We start from the raw sequence: 16,262 nt of genomic DNA, 5'->3' as shown, positions 1-16,262 counted from the left end.
CCATCATTGTTGTTTGGCAGGTCCGGGCTGGGGATTCGAACCCGCCACCTTAGGTGTACGTGGCTGGCGCCTTAGCCGGTTGAGCTATAGGCGCCAAGCCTAATATCCTATTCTTAACTGTTATAAGATTTGAGAAATAACCTTGTTTAGGTTTATGATAGGATAGTACGATTTTGCAAAGTGATTCCTGTCGACTTTCATCTCAGGAAGTTTCCACTACAGGTGATTTCAAATGCCTTTTATTAATCTAATGTAGTCAATTTTAGAAGATAAAACATCCAAAAGTTAAAGATGAAACAGAGGTCGAAATAGAAAAATACATATTAGGATATCAGTTCATGAAATGAATTAGTCCTTTGGATGAAGTCCAAGTTCATGCAAAATATATTGAAATTTTCCTGGAAGAATACTTAGGTGGTTGATAAGCCAAACGTGTTTGGTTACCTATGGCTTTTCAATGCTTGATTGGCTTAAATCAAATTTTAGTGGTATAACCAATAGCCACATTTGCCAAAAAAAAAAAAAACAACTTAGGAAATAAAGAAAAGAAACAATTTAACAAAATTCTACCATCTCGATATAATTGCTATTATAACTTAAATATTTTTACTTCCTATTTTGTTTACATGTGTATTTTTAAATACTCCTAAATTTTGGAGTTAAATGCAGTACTAAAACTCTCTGGGGTAAAGTCAGCCCTCCATATCTGGGGGTTCTGTATCTTTGGAGTCAATCAACCACGGATCACAAATACTTGAACAAAAGGAAATGGGTGATTGCATCAGCACCAAACATTTGCACACCTTTTCTTTGGTCATTATTCCATAAATAATAAAGTATAACAGCTCTTTTCCTAGCATTTACATTGTATTGTTTTAGTTGTTGTAAGTAAACTAGAGATGACTAACATATACAAGAGAATATATGTAGGTTATATGCAAATACTACAACATCTTACGGAAGGGATTTGCGCTTTCCTGGATTTTTACATCTTCATGGGAGGGTGCCTGGAACCAATCCCTAGGCAAACCAAGGGGCACTGGATGTAGATAGCCTTGTGGGTTGGGGCCTTGGGGGTCCTGTAATTTTCAGCTTCAGTGATTACATACATCAAAAGACCAAAAAGATTTCTGGGTCTAAATGTACTTGTTTTTCCTATGGGTTCCTCCATTATGCTATGGCTATTATGTAGGGAGGAGTAATTCTGCTTTGCATTTTCCCACATGATTTTTGGACAAGAAGAGCTAAAATTTCAAACCTTCAGGCCAAACTCATTCTCGTGGACTGTCTACCTTAGATTCTAGGTCTAAGCTATTATCATCATAACAGCATTCTTAGTATAGAACAGATTTAGGGAGAACAGATGGGTATGAATGACAAGGTTAAAGCAGAAAAACTGGAGGAGTGATGAATAAGGAAACTAGAACAGATTTGGAATTATGTCAGTGGTTGAATGGGAAAACACAGTACTGTTTCCCACCCGTAACACAATAGTGTTACATTATGGACTGAATGTTCATATCCCCTCAAACTTCGTATGTTGAGCCCTAATCACCAATGTGATGGGATTTGGAAGTGGGGGGGGGGGCTTTGGAAAATATTTTGGATAGATGTCACAAGGGTGGGGCTGCACGATGGGATTAGTGTCCTTACAAAAGGCCTTGCTCTCCACCATGTGAGAATGCAAGGGGAGGGTGGCCATTAGAGAGCCAGAAAGGGGCTCTCCCCAAGAATCCACCATGCTGCCACCCTGATCTTGGACTGCTTTGACTCTAGAACTGTTGGAAATAATTTCTGTAGTTTAAGCTACCCATTCTATGACATTTTGTTATAGTAGCCCAAACTGAGTAAGACAGTAATTGGTACCAAGAAATGGAGGATTATAATAACAAATACCAAAAAATGGAAGTGGCTTTGGAACTGGGTAGTGGATAGAAGTTGGAAAACGTATTGATTGGCATTCTAGAAAAAGTCAGGATTGCTATAAAAGGGATGCAAAAGGCAATTCTGGTAAGGACTCACAAAGAAAAGAAGAGAGTTGGAGAGAAAGCCTCCATCTTCTTAAGAAGAGAACGCATCAGTAATCAGGAACAGAAAGTTGTTAGATATGTGGACAGCAGAGGCTATTGTGATGAGGTCTCACATGAAATAAGGAATATGTTATTAAACAATGGAGAAAAGGTGATCCTTATTATAGAATGCCAAAGAACTTGGTTGACTTATTGGATGTCCCTAATCTGAAAATTTAAAATTTAAAATTCTCCAAAATTTGAAACTTTTGAAGGCCTACATGACAGCACAAGTGGAAAATTCAACATCTCACTCATCAGACTGGCCTTTGCTGTCCATGTTTCTACCAACATTCTATTCATGATTATTTATGTGTCCTCCAAGAAGATGAAGTCTTTCTCTCCAAATTTCTTGAAATTAAAAGTCAAAACTTTGATGCACAAAATTATTTAAAATATTGTATAAAATTAACCTTCAGTCTATATGTATAAAGTGTATATGAAATATAAATAATTTTTTTGCTTATAATTCAGTTCCATCCCCAAGATATTTCACTATGTATATATGCAAATATTCTAACATCCAAAACACTTTCTGGTCCTAAGCATTTCATATAAGGTATACTCATCCTGTAGTAAAATGTGAGAAGAGAAAAATGAATTGAAGAAAGAATTTTTAAACAAAAAGGAATCAGAAATTAAATATTTGAAAAATTCTCCGCCTGTTTATATTGCAAAAATGAGAAAAGATGTTTAGAAGAGAACACAAAAGTGTGGCTGACTGACCATTTGATAAAGAGATAGTGTGAGTATGAACCAGGGACCTAATCAGCCATCTTAGTATAAAACAGGAATAGAGATAGAATTATACTGGTAGAAGTACTGCCAGCTAGGATTAAAGGAAATAGTGAACATGGGATAAAATGATGAAAGGCTATGAGTATGCCTTACTCTTTAAGAAAAGAGAAGAAGATTCCAAAACCAATTCAGAGTTCAGGGCTGCTACTCCCATCACAGGCCTGCAGTGACCAGGACCAGGGAGCAAAGCTACCTCCTTTGGTTTTCAAAAGTAGGACTGCCCCCCTACATGGGCAGGGCTTTACCAAGCAGAAGGGATGGTCTACCCCACTGAGCCATGCTGGTGATACTGCTATTCCAGTATGTCTGGAAGGTGGGACTGCTGCCCTAGATGGTCTGGAAAGCAGAGCACTAAATCAAAGATGATTATTCTAGATCAGTGGTTCTCAACCTTCCCAATACCGCAACCCTTTAATATGATTCCTGTGGGTCGCAACCCACAGGCTGAGAACCACTGTTCTAGATGCTTAAAATGTAATTGTGTTTGCCTTGCTACGTTTTAGACTTACTGGGAACTTTTCATCCATTTCTTAACTTCTCATTTCTGCCTTTTGGAATGGGAATGTTAATCCTGTGTCTGTCCCACCATTGTATTTTCTAAGCACGTAACTTATCTGGATTCACAGGTTCATAGCTGGAAAGGAATTTTGCCTCAGGATAAGTCATACCTTAAATTTTACCCTTATTTAGATGATATTTAGCTCAGCCTTTGTACTTTAGTAGAGTTGATGCTGGAATGAGTTGATACTTTGAGGGACATTGGGATGGAATGAATTTTGAGAGGCCTGGGGAAGAATGTTATGAACTAGATGTTTGTGTCTTTCCAAGATTCATATGTTGAAGTTCTAACCCCCAATGTGATGGTAATAGGAGATGGGGACTTTAGGAGATTAGTTATGGGAAATAAGTAGGCTTAGATGAGGTAATGAGGGTGAACACTCCATGATTAATATTCTTATAAGAAAAGATATCAGAGCATCCTCTCTTTCTCAAAGAGGGTCCTCACAAAGAACCAAATCTGCCACCACCTAAATCTTGCACTTACCAGCCTCCAGAACTTTGACAAATATCTTTTAAGTTAACCAGTCAGTGTTTCTTTTTTGTTTGTATTGTTTTTATTTTTGTATAGGAACCCAAGCTAACACAGTTTATAAATGTTTTCTCCTACTCCATAGGTTGCTTTTTTACTCTGTTGAATTATATCCTCTGATGCACAAAAATTTCTAAGTTCGATGAAGTCCCATTTGTCCATTTGTTGTGTATTCTATACTTACACTGTACTTTTGCTATCATATCCAAGAAATAATTGCCAAATCCAGTGTTTTGGAGCTTTGCCCCTATGTTTTCTTTTTTCTTTTGATACCTTTCCTACTAACCCTTCTAGGAGTTGCATAGTTTTAGTTTGTATGTTTGGATCTTCAATCCATTCTGAGTTAATTTCTATATGTAGTATAAGGTAAGTCCAAATTCATTCTTTTTGCATCCTCATTCTTTTGCATGTAGATGCCATTTTCTATTTCTATTTGTTGAAGAGACTGTCCCCACTGAGTGGTCTTGGCACCCTTGTCAAAGAGCATTTGGCAGTGTATGCTAAGAGTCTTTTTCTGGACTGACTCTATATTCTATTTCACTAGCCTGTTTGTCTTCTTTTTATAAGTACCACACTGTTTTTGATTACTGTATCTTTGTACCATTTTGAAATCAGGAAGCATGAGTCCTTCAACTTTGTTCTCTTTGTTTTGGTTGTCTGAGGTCCCTTAAGATAGTGTATGAATTTTAGGATAAATTCTTCAAAAACTGTTAGCAAGATTTTGATAGGGATTGTGTTGAACCTGTAGATTACTTTGGGTAGTATGGACATCCTTACAGTATGTTGTCTCTTAATACATAAACATGGGATGTCTTCGCATTTATTGGTATCTTTAATTTCTTTCAGCAGTGTTTTATAGTTTAAAGTGTAAAAGTTTACACCTCCTTGATTAGATTTATTCCTAAGTATTTTATTCTTTTTGATGCTATTGTAAATGGAGTTGTTTTCTTAATTTCATTTTCAGATCGTTCATTATTGATATATTGAAACCCAACCGATTTTTGTGTGTTGATTTTGTATCCTGGAACTTTGCTGAATTTGTTTATTAGCTCTAACAGTTTTTTTGTGTCGAATCTTTAGAGTCTTCTATATATAATATTATATTATCTGTGAACAGAAATGATTTTATTTCTTTGTGATATAGATGATTTTTATTTCTTTTTCTTACCCAGTTGCTCTAGCTAGAACTTCAATACTATGTTGAATACCTGTGGCAAAGTTTGGCATCCTTGCCTTGTTCCTGCTCTTGGAGTAAAAGCTTTCAGTCTTTGACTGTTGAGTATGATCTTCTTGTGGGTTTTCAGCTATAGCCTTTATTATGTTGAGGTATATTTCTAGCATTTTTATAGCAATATGTTGTCTCCAGAGAGTTTTTATCTTGAAAGGGTATTGAATTTGTCAGATGTTTTTCTGTATCAGTTGAAATGATCATGTGGTAATTTTAATTTTTTTAAATAATTATACTATGTAAACTGGGCATGTAAACACATCTATAGGCCCAGCACTTTGGGAGGAAGCTGAGGTGGGAGGATAACTTGATCCCAGGAGTTGTGAGACCATCTTGAGTGACCTACTGAGACCTCATCTTTAAAAAAAAAATTAAATAAAAAATTAGTTAAACATAGTAGCATATGCCGATGGACCCAGCTACTCCAAAGGGTGAGGCAGGAGGATCACTTGAGCCGAGGAGTTCAAAGTTACCTGAACTATGATAATGCCACTGTACTCTAGCCTCATCGCCAGAGCATAAACCTGTCTTAAAAAAGAAAAATTAAAGTATTTTATACACAGGGAAGTGCATACATAATCAGTCTATAGCTGTGCAGCTCAGTGAATAACTTAATGGTAATCATCATGTAATAGTCTCCCTGGTCAAGACATAGAATAGTATCATCAACTCAGCAACTGCCTTCATACCTCTCTCATGTCCCTTAGCCATTGCTTCTTCCTAAAGGCAACCTCTGTTCTGGCTTTTAACACTCAAAAGTTTGTTTTATATTTTTTGAATTTTCTGTAAATGTGTGCAATATTTATTCTGCTTATTTTTTACAAATATGTGTTTCTGAGATTTATTCATGATGTTCTCCCATCACTACTTCATTAATTTTCATTGCTACATGTAGTCCATAGAATGAACCAGCAACATTTATTTACAAGGGACATTTAGGTTATTTATACTTTGGGGCAATTAACAAATATTGCTGCTATGAACCTTCTTATATTTGTCTTTTGGTCCACATGTGTATGCACTTCTTTTGGTATATTCTAGGAGTCTAATAGGTGGATCATAATTGGGTAAGGTGACTAGATGTCCTGCTTTTTAATAATTTGTCCCGTGTCCCGTGGTGTTTTAAAAAAGTCCCAATTTTTGGAAAGAATGCAGGACAAGCTAGGGAACAGCGGGAGAATGGGAAGGGAATATATGGTTTTCGGCTGCTGAAAAGGTTAATGTAACTCAATTTGGGAATGAAGTGGTTAATGTAACTTCATTTGGAAATGAAAAGGCTAATGTAAACTCCCTACTCCCCTCCTGGGCAAGGTCACCCAGGTGGAATTGTATCAGAAGGAAACTATTCCCTCCCTCCCTTCTAGGCAAGGACAATTAGCTCAGAAGGCGCCAAACTGGAACAAACAAGTAGCACCCCCGTCTCTAGAGTAAAGTGACCAGACGTCCTGCTTTTGGCAGGACAGCCCTGATTTTTAACAATTTGTCCTGCGTCCTGCTGCATTTTTAAAAAGCTCCAATTTTTGGAAAGAATGCACGACAAGCTAGGGAAGATGGGAGAACAGGAAGGGAATATACGGTTTTGGCTGCCATGTGGCTATTGCACCAGGATATGAGTTTTATATTATTTTTGTTAATTTTATAATGTTAAACTTTAATAATAACAAATAATTGTTGAGAACTGATTATCAAGAACTGCTTATCAAAGTTTGCATTGTTGTTAGGCCCCGCGTGCCCCGCCTATCAATGGTGTCCTGCTTTACCAATGTTAAAATCTGGTCACCTTATAATTGGGTCATAGGGCATGCATATGTTCAACTTTTGTAGGTAAAATCAAACTTTTTCTAAGTAATTTTATGAGACTCCATGTGTTTGCCAGTTTCTCCATCACATCACTGCCACTTGATGTTGTCAGTCTTCATTTTTATAGCCTGGTGGGGATGTAGTGATACATCATCATGATTTTTAATTAGCTTTTTTCTAGTAATTAAGGAATTTGAGAATCTTTTCATGTGTTTATTGCCCTTTTGGATTTCTGCTTCTGTGAAAAGTGTATCCAAGTCACTGGTCATTTTCCTATTTTTTTTTTAAATTAATGCATAGGAGGCCTGTGCTCCTGTTAGTTATGTATGTTGTAAGCATCTTCTCTTGGTTTATGATTTACCTTTTATATTAAGGATTTTTTAATAAATAGTTCTTAATTTTAAAATTTTAATTAAAAAATTAAATCTAGTATATTGGCTTTTTCTTTTATGATTCAACAAATATATTTTATACCCTGTTTAAAAATTCTTTCTGTCTCAGGGTTATGAAGACATTCTTCAGTGTTATCTTTTAGAAACTTTTTTTGTTTTACTTTTTACATTCAGATAGCAATCCATCTGGCATTTTAAAAATTATTGTTTAATTTGATACTAATTAAGATTTCAGACTTACCAAAGAATTGCAAAACTAGTACAATGATATCCAGGTTTTTTTCACCCAGATTCCACAAATATTAATGTATTACTACATAAATAGTATAATGTTGATATGTAGGTATTGACACTGTGCCAGAAGCCATCTTGTATGCAAAAGTTGGGTGTTGAAAATTCAAGAATTTGCAGGTCAGTTTTTAAACCACTGTTAGCTTGAAATAGGCCTTGGGGGCTCAGAGGAGTCTTTACTCCACCAGTATTAACAAATGCTTCTATTCTTTTTTTCTGTATGTATCAAAACATTATTAAAAAATACACACAAACTAAAACCAAAACGCTATTTATGGTAACAAGATAGGAGGAGAATGTAGAACATGATTAAAAGAAGAAGCTAGAGGTATTCTCTACACAAGAAATGAAAGGAATTTCTAGAGTTTCTAAGTGCAACATTGAGTTGCATGTCTGAAGTTTCTAGTTTGCAAGCTTAAATAAAATCAGCCACTTTGCATGTAGTGTGATGAATATGGCCATACAAGAAACCAATTCTTGTAATTATTAAAAGAATAAAAGTAAAGATAACACATTAAGTGAAATGGTAGTATTGAGACATAGCATGTCTCCATACCCAATCTCTAAATTAATTTGAAATTTCAGAAGAAATCTGTGTTATTATTTGTAAAGCTTTCAGTCCATCTCTTAAAATCAAACTGGTTATGTCTTCAGTGTTATATTCTAAAATTTAAGTAATAGTGGTCTACCTTTTAGCTAACCACGTTATATAGGACATTATAAATTGAATATAATGATAAAACTTAAGTGGTTCAAAAATTAAGAAAATTGAATTACTTACAAATCCGTTCTTGTTAATCCTAAATCAGTTTCCTAGAAATTTCTTTTTACACTGACTTAAGTGACAAGCAAGAGTGAGAAATAATACATTGACTCTTTCCTGTCTTATAACTCTTAGTATATTCCATAGAGTAATATTATTTGACAGAATTTAGAGCACTCAGTGATTTTTATTGGACTTTAAGTAATTTAGCAATACAGATTATGCTAGAAGCTAGATTTCCCTTTATATGTAAAAACATGTTTAAATGATGTACATTTTCATGAGACAGTTATATAAAATATTTTATTCTGGGTGGCGTCTATGCCTCAAAGGAGTAAGGCACCAGCCCCTTATTCCAGAGGTGGCAGGTTCAAATCCAGCCCCGGCCAAAAACTGCAAGTAAATAAATAAAACTGACATTAAAAAAAAAAAAAAATTTGTTCCATGATCTTAAGTATGAAATCTTGAAGTAGATACCTATATTGATTATTTTGAAAAATCTGGTAGCAATTTTTGTGTGTCTAAATGAATACAATGAATGAATATTTTTGAGTCCAATCAATTTGTGAGCTTCTGCAGCTTCAAAAATTTAAAATAAATGAATTTAATCTCTTATAAAAGTTAGACGTCTTGATACTACTGAATTGTAGAATACCGTAATCATACAAAAATGTTTATTTTACTTTGCGATATAGATTCAATAAAATTTATGATAGTACCAATTTGCTCATCTTGAAATGTAATTTGCTGATATTGGTTGACATTGTATATGATAGACTAATATTGTCCACATCAAGACTTCTATATGTTTATCACTGAAACAATTGATATCTCTTAGAAAAGAGTAATAAAACCAGAAATATAAGAACTTAAAACTTGGAGCAAATTTTTGTACCATCGTGTTCTGTCTGAGTATTGTAGTTCCTAGAGACAGATAGGGTGATGAGGAGGATTTCTGTTCATGGAAAAAAAAATCAGTTATGGTTCAGTGCCTGTGGCACCAGTGGTTACGGCTCCAGCCACATGGCACCAAGGCTGGTGGATTCGAACCTGGCCCAGGCCAGCTAAACAACAATGACAACTGCAACAAAAAAAAAAAGCCAGGCATTGTGCTGGGTGCCTGTAGTCCCAGCTACTTGGGAGGCTGAGGCAAGAGAATTGCTTAAGCCCAAGAGTTTAAGGTTGCTGTATGCTATGATGCCACAGTACTCTCCCGAGGGTGACATAGTGAGAATCTGTCTCAAAAAAAAAAAAAAATCAGGGATAAAATGCTTTGCTGCATCTTTGTGTTTCCCAGTGCCTTGCCTAGTATTTAGATTAAGTAGCAGTAGTTAAATAAATATTATATAGAGATGGAAGGGGTAAAGAGGCAGGCGGACATGGAATTTAAATAAAGGCTGTTAATACATTAGGTTTAATATATCTTAATTTACTGACTACTTAGACAATCAGTGAGGTTGTAAGAAATGCATTTCCTTAAATGGTCTATTGACTGAAAAAAGTAGTCAGAAGAATATTGTAGAATTCCATGGACAGAAGTATCTCTTTCAGTTAAAGAATGTATTCAAGACAAACCTTGAATGTTTTATATTTTAATACATTTTAGGTATGTACACACAAATGGCTATATATTTTTGTTTTTCAGAGTTGGAACATTATCCAGTATATTAATGTCTTATTGATAATGGCAGAACATCCACCGCTACTGGATACAACTCAGATTTTAAGCAGTGATATTTCTCTTCTGTCTGCCCCTATTGTAAGTGCAGATGGAACACAACAGGTAAGGAAAATGAAATCTTTGTTTCCTTATGTCTGATACACATATATTTGTTTCAGAAGAACACAACATTTAAAAAAGAATTAAACTTCACAGTAGTAGCTTCCTGTTAATTCACGTTTTAAACTCCAGTTCAAAATGTTGTTTTGGTTTTATAAGAGGATAAAATAATGACACCATTTTTGAAGTTGTTACTAAAATTTCTTGCTAATTATGGTCAAATTTCTTGTGTGTAAATTTAGTTATCACTAAAGTTGTTTTTGTTTTCCTTTAGAGAAATAACATAGGAGTCCCTGAGTGCTTTTTTAAACTAAGTTTAACCTTGTACTTTAAAGATTAGTATAAATCATTACTTCATATCATTATGAAATTGTGCAATTAAATGACTGCCTACATTTTGTAATAATAAAATCTTATTTTCTTTTTCTTCCCACTCCATACCAGACTCTCCCTTCCAAAAGCAAATGCACAATTCTTGAAAAGCTCATGTTTTTCCCCAACACCAGGCTTTAAAAATGTTGTTCTATGGTTGCACTGACTCATCATTCCCCCAGTAACTCTAAAGGGATGTGGATAACAGGCTTTCATAAGTACCTCTTATGTGCAAGGCAATGTGCTTAATTCTCAACACTCTATACTGTAGGTATTTTTAGTATAGTAAGTGAGGAAACAGAGACTAAGGACACAATGAAGAAATGAACAGTTTGAGTGCTCAACATGTAACAGACATTGTTCTAAGAATTTTATGGTCTCATTTAGTTTTCTGAGAAATCCTTTATAAGGTACATACACCTATCCATATTTTGCAGTGAAACAAAATGAGTTTCAGAAAGGCTAACTAACATGTTTAAGATCTTAAAAAAATTGTGCTCCTAACATTGCTCATACTGCCTCCTTGGGAAGCAAAAGTAAAAAAAAAAGTCATATTTTGTTACTTTACAAGCTTATTATCTATAGTGGATAATTACAAATTAGTTACAAGATAGGAGGCTACTAGCATTGAAAAATCAGTAGCAATTGGCATAAGTTCTAAATTTTTCTGTTTTGTATAAACGTGACATAAAAAGTGTTATGTCCTGGGTTTAATTTTTATATGTGCTCATGTAGCTTTTAGCAGCAACTTCATTTTACTAACTTGTTTTTTAACATCAAATCTAAGTCTGTTAAGATTTAAAATAATAGATGTGGCTTTATGAGGCTCTCACCCTATCTTCAGTTATCATTGGCTGTTTCAAGCCAGTCACTTCAAGCCAAGTTATTGTTAGTCTAATGCATAAAAGAATCTATTAAGCAGTTATGCATACAATGATGTAGTTGCCATAGACATACATTCTGCTAAGGGGAAGACAAAAGATTGAAACAACACAATAATGCCCTCTCAAAACTTGTTTCTCTCCTTCCCCATAAAGAAGATTCTTTTGGCCCAGTATTCTTGAAATTCTCAGAGCACTATGACTGCTGTGTAGCAGTAGTGTTATAGATGAATGTAGAGAAATAGAAAAACCTACTAGCAAGATATGAAGGATCAGGTAGGGCCAAGTAGGTATAGAGGACAGGTTTTTGGTAGGATTAAAAAAAAAAAAACAGACTTTAGAATGTGACATAAAACCTTGAATTCCAAATAGCAGAATACTTGTAGTTTGATAGGGAGAGAGCTAAAGATGAGAGAGTCCAGTGGGAAAAGCATTGGACTTTGTTTATAGATTTAGACTTGATTTTGGTGACCTAAGACAAGTCATTTAACTACTCTTGAGTATGTTTCCTTCTCTAGAAAAGGGAGGTAATAGTATCTTCTTAGAGTAGCTATGGCTGTGGGGATGAAATGAGCCTAAAGGAGCTCAGTAAATGTTTACTGAATCTCAACTGAAGCACTTCATAAATTGAAGAAACTATAGATATCCCAGTCAGGATTTAAGTCAGTAGAGATTGTTGCAGTTAGCAGTGGATCAGAAAACTTAGAAGATAGTTATGAAGGATGCTTATTAAAGTGTAAATCTAAGAGAGTGGACCGACTGCTATGGTAGAATGTAAGGGCCTATACAAAGTAGATAACAACTGAAGGTGAGAGGACAGTGGCCCTGACAGTAGACATTTCTTGTAAGAATTTATTGTTATGCCAAGTTAGAGCTAGTCTGTGGTGATAGGACACCACATGGTTTGTGCCTGAAGTAAGCAGCAAACTAAAAGACTGTTCCTGATAAGAGGGAAGTGTTATAAATAAGCATGATGTTAAAATTCAGGATAATGGATATTTTATCCTTTGTCTTAACTTTCTTGGGAATATCCTATATGGGATGATTTCTGTTCCATCTCTTAGTATCAAATCAATTTTATTGTAGTTATAAAGATTACCTATCTGCTGGAAAATGTTCTTCTTAGCAAAGTATCACAAGAATGGAAGAAAAAGTATCCAGTGTACACACCCCTATTATGAAACTAATTTATACCTTTTATATGAAATCTATAACCTAATAATAGCCTAAGGATATGGGGGGGAGAGGGGCAATGGGTGGAGGGAGGGCGATTGGAGGGATCACTTCTGAGGTTTATCTTACAAGGGTACAAGTGAATCTTTCTAAGAGTAGAATGTGAACGTTTTAAAACAATAACTAAGAAAATGACATGAAGGCTATGTTAACCAGTTTGATGGAAGTGTTTTGGATTGTGTGTGAAAACCCCACACTGTACCCCAGAAGTGCATTAATGTACATAGTTACCATTCAATAAAAAAAAAAAAAAAAAGATTACCCATCTGTTCATCAGCCTTTTCTGGTTTAATGTAGTAAACATATTTGACCATATCATATTACACATGAGGGTCTTTTGGGTTATGAATTATACTAGAGGAAATTCCTCTAAACATTATTGTTGCTTTTAAGAAAGCTGTAGTAGACCAATTATCACTTATTTCACCTGGCAGCTTTGAAACATTGTTGTGTTTGTGGAATCCCTGTTCCCCCTTTTTAATTAATAGACCTTGTTTTTTGTTTTTTGTTTTATTTTTTTTTTTAGAGGCAGGGTCTCACTTTGTCTCCCTTATCACCCTCGGTAGTGTGATGTGGCATCATAGCTCATAGCAACCTCAAACTCTTGGGCTCAAGTGATCCTCTTGCCTCAGCCTCCCAAGAAGCTGAGACTATAGGCACCTGCCACAAGGCCCGGCTGTTTTTAGAGACAGGGTCTTGTTCTTGCTGAGGCTGAATAGACCTAATTTTTAGAGTAGTTTTAGGCTTGTAAGAAAAATTAAGATTGACTTTGGTGGCTCATGCCTATAATCCTGGTAGTCTGGAAGGCTGAGGCAGGAGAATTGCTTGATGTCAGGAGTTCAAGGCCATCTTGAACAAGAAGGGAACTCCTGTCTTTACAAAGAATAGAAAATATTAGCTGGGTGTGGTAGTGTGCATATATACTCCCAGCTACTCAGTAGGCTGAAGCAGGAGGATCACTTGAGCCCAAAAGTTTGAGGTTGCAGTGAGCTATGAGGATGCCACTGTACTCTAACTCCAGCAACAGAGTGAAACCCTGTCTCAAAAAAGAAAAAGAATTGAGCAGACAGTACACCTCCTCTGCATAGTTTCTTCTATAATTAACATCTTACAAGATCTGACAGGTTAGCAAACTCATCCTAGAAGAAATGCTATATACCTCATTAGTAAATGTCACTCTGGTCTCCTTTGAAGTATTACCCTTAGGGGAAGCTATGGACAGATACTAGTGCCTAGTCTATCCTTCAAAGCAATTTTGAAAATTTTCTGGATTGGCCATCAGAACCATCATATTACTCATAATGGCCTGAATATCATCAAAAAGTCTTTCTTTCAATATTTCCTTTATCTTTGGATAAAGAAAAAAATCATGGGGGGCCAGATCAGGTGAGTAGTGAGGGAACTCCAATACAGTTCTTTGTTTACTGGCTAAAAATTCCCTCACGAACAGTGCTATGTGAGCTGGTGCACTGACATGCTGCAAGAGCCACACCTTTCTCATGCCAAGATTTTCAGTTAAGATTGTTCTATTTCTCTATCAATGTTTACTTGCTCTGCTGTGCTTCTCAGCCAATGATTTTGATGCACAATTTGAAGAATTTTTACAATGTTTTCTTCGATTCTTATTACTGGCACCCTGACCTGTCTTCATCAGCGACACTTTCTCTCCCCTCAGAAAACACTTAATTCATTTGTATACTGCCATTTTTTTTCATAGTATTATCTGCATAAACTTGGACTAACATGTCCCTGATTTCATTTCCACTCTTGCCAAGTTTAACAACAAATGTTTGTTCTTGATCCAAGCTCTTAACATTTTACAATGGCACACAAAAATACTCAACAACAGCAAAGCCTCTCAGCAAGACACCGCTTCCTCCACTGATGTGAATATAGCTGTGAGAGGCTGATACATCAAGGTTATGAAACTTCATGGAGTTGTTTGTACAGTGCTGCCAATGTAAAGGCACAGTGGCAAGTTCACAAACTTAATTGTCAAGCCTCATGTTATTGTGGTATATTTGTTAAAACCAATGAACCAATATTGGTGTGTTATTATTAAGTAAGGCTCATAGTTCATATTAGGGTTCACTTTTAGTGTTGTATAACAGTTCTATGGGTTTTGACAAATGGGTAATGTTATGTTACCACCATCACAGTATCATATGGAATAGTTTCACTACTCCACAAGTCCCCTGTGCTTTACCTGTTTGTCCTTTCTTCACTCCCTTCAAATCCTGGCACCCACTGATCTTTTTATCGTCTCTCTGTAGTTTCCAGAATGGTATACAGCATAGCCCTTTCAGACTGGCTTCATTCATTAGTAGCATGTCTAGAAAATTTCTTTTCATGGCTTCATAGCTTGCTTTTTTACTATTAAAGAATACTTCATTGTATGAATCATTTCATTAGTTTATCTATTCACCTATTGAAAGGATATCTTAATTTTACTTTTGGGATTTTTGGCTTTTATAATTAAAGCTTTTTTAAACATTCATGTGGAGAATTTTAGGAGGACATAAGTTTTAACTCTTGCTAGTAAAAATACCTAGGAGCACAATTGCTGGATTATATTGCAAAAGTATGTTTAGCCTTGTAAGAAACTACCAAATTGTCTTTAAGGGTGACTGTACCATTGTGTATTCTTGGTCAGATGATTGATTTGAGTTTATATCCTTTCCTGATACAAGAAGTAAGATATGTATGAGTGCTTGTGCCCTGTTACCTTCCAGATCAGCTTTAGGAAATACGAGCTTCAGGCACAAGTGGACTGCCCGGCTCTATTTACTATTGTCATTATCAAAAGAAAATTTCAGATGTTTTGGTTTCTTATATATTTTAGTACTTTGCTAATTTAACTTCACCTTCTCTAGTTTCTATGCATTTTCCTTGCAAAAGGATTGAATACATTTAAACTTTTGGTTAAGATCTTTAAAAACTCAGCTTGCCTATCAAGCTTTTTTATCAGACTCTTTTCCCTTTGTTATTATTATTATTATATTATTTGTACCCACAGGATTTTAATGTATGGAGATAACCTAAGTGATGACAAAAAGGGACTAATGCCTTTGCAAGAAGGCTTTTGTTACTTACATTTCCCAAAGAAGGGGCATGCCATGCCACACAGGGGAAGCATCATGTCTTGGTCAGCAGGCAGTAGCAGCAGTGAGAGAAAAGCCTAGGCCAAAGCCTTATTGGGGTTTCTACAAGAAAGAAAAGGTGGTGCAGAGTAAACAATTTAGAATTGGCTAGTGTTAATACTTCTGGTGACCTTTGGGAAATAGGGGGGTTTCTAGGTACCTAGTAGCTGGCTGTAAGATAATTTAGGGCAGGATGAATATTAGCTTGGTATATGAGAGTTAGGTAAGGACAAGAGTTAAGTTGGCACTGTAGACTTGGGGTTGATTGGTTTGCATATGAGAAGTGTGCTCCTGGCTCCCTTTGTTATCTCAAAGTATACCTATAAAGGCCAGGCAGCAAGGCCCCAGATACAGCAGCATCAAGAATACAGAAAATAAGAAAAAAGGCTGGGCGCCTGTGGCTCAAGTGGCTAAGGCGCCAGCCA

General features: G+C 35.7%; 1 protein-coding gene across 4 annotated transcripts in view; it reads left to right on the top strand.

The window, feature by feature from the left end:
* The window catches only part of FNDC3A (fibronectin type III domain containing 3A), a 220,253-nt gene that overhangs the window by 19,614 nt on the left and 184,377 nt on the right, over nt 1-16,262 (top strand). For all 4 annotated transcript variants that reach the window (XM_023508068.1, XM_023508069.1, XM_023508067.1 and 1 more), the window contains exon 2: nt 10,077-10,214. In XM_023508068.1, the coding sequence (XP_023363836.1) occupies nt 10,116-10,214 (99 nt within the window). In that variant the 5' untranslated portion in view covers nt 10,077-10,115. The remainder of the gene's footprint in view (nt 1-10,076; nt 10,215-16,262) is intronic.

The sequence above is a fragment of the Otolemur garnettii genome, unplaced genomic scaffold (assembly GCF_000181295.1).
Source record: "Otolemur garnettii isolate 467f Iridium unplaced genomic scaffold, OtoGar3 scaffold00221, whole genome shotgun sequence".
Lineage (NCBI taxonomy): Eukaryota > Metazoa > Chordata > Mammalia > Primates > Galagidae > Otolemur > Otolemur garnettii.
This window is presented reverse-complemented; position numbering and strand designations above follow the sequence as displayed.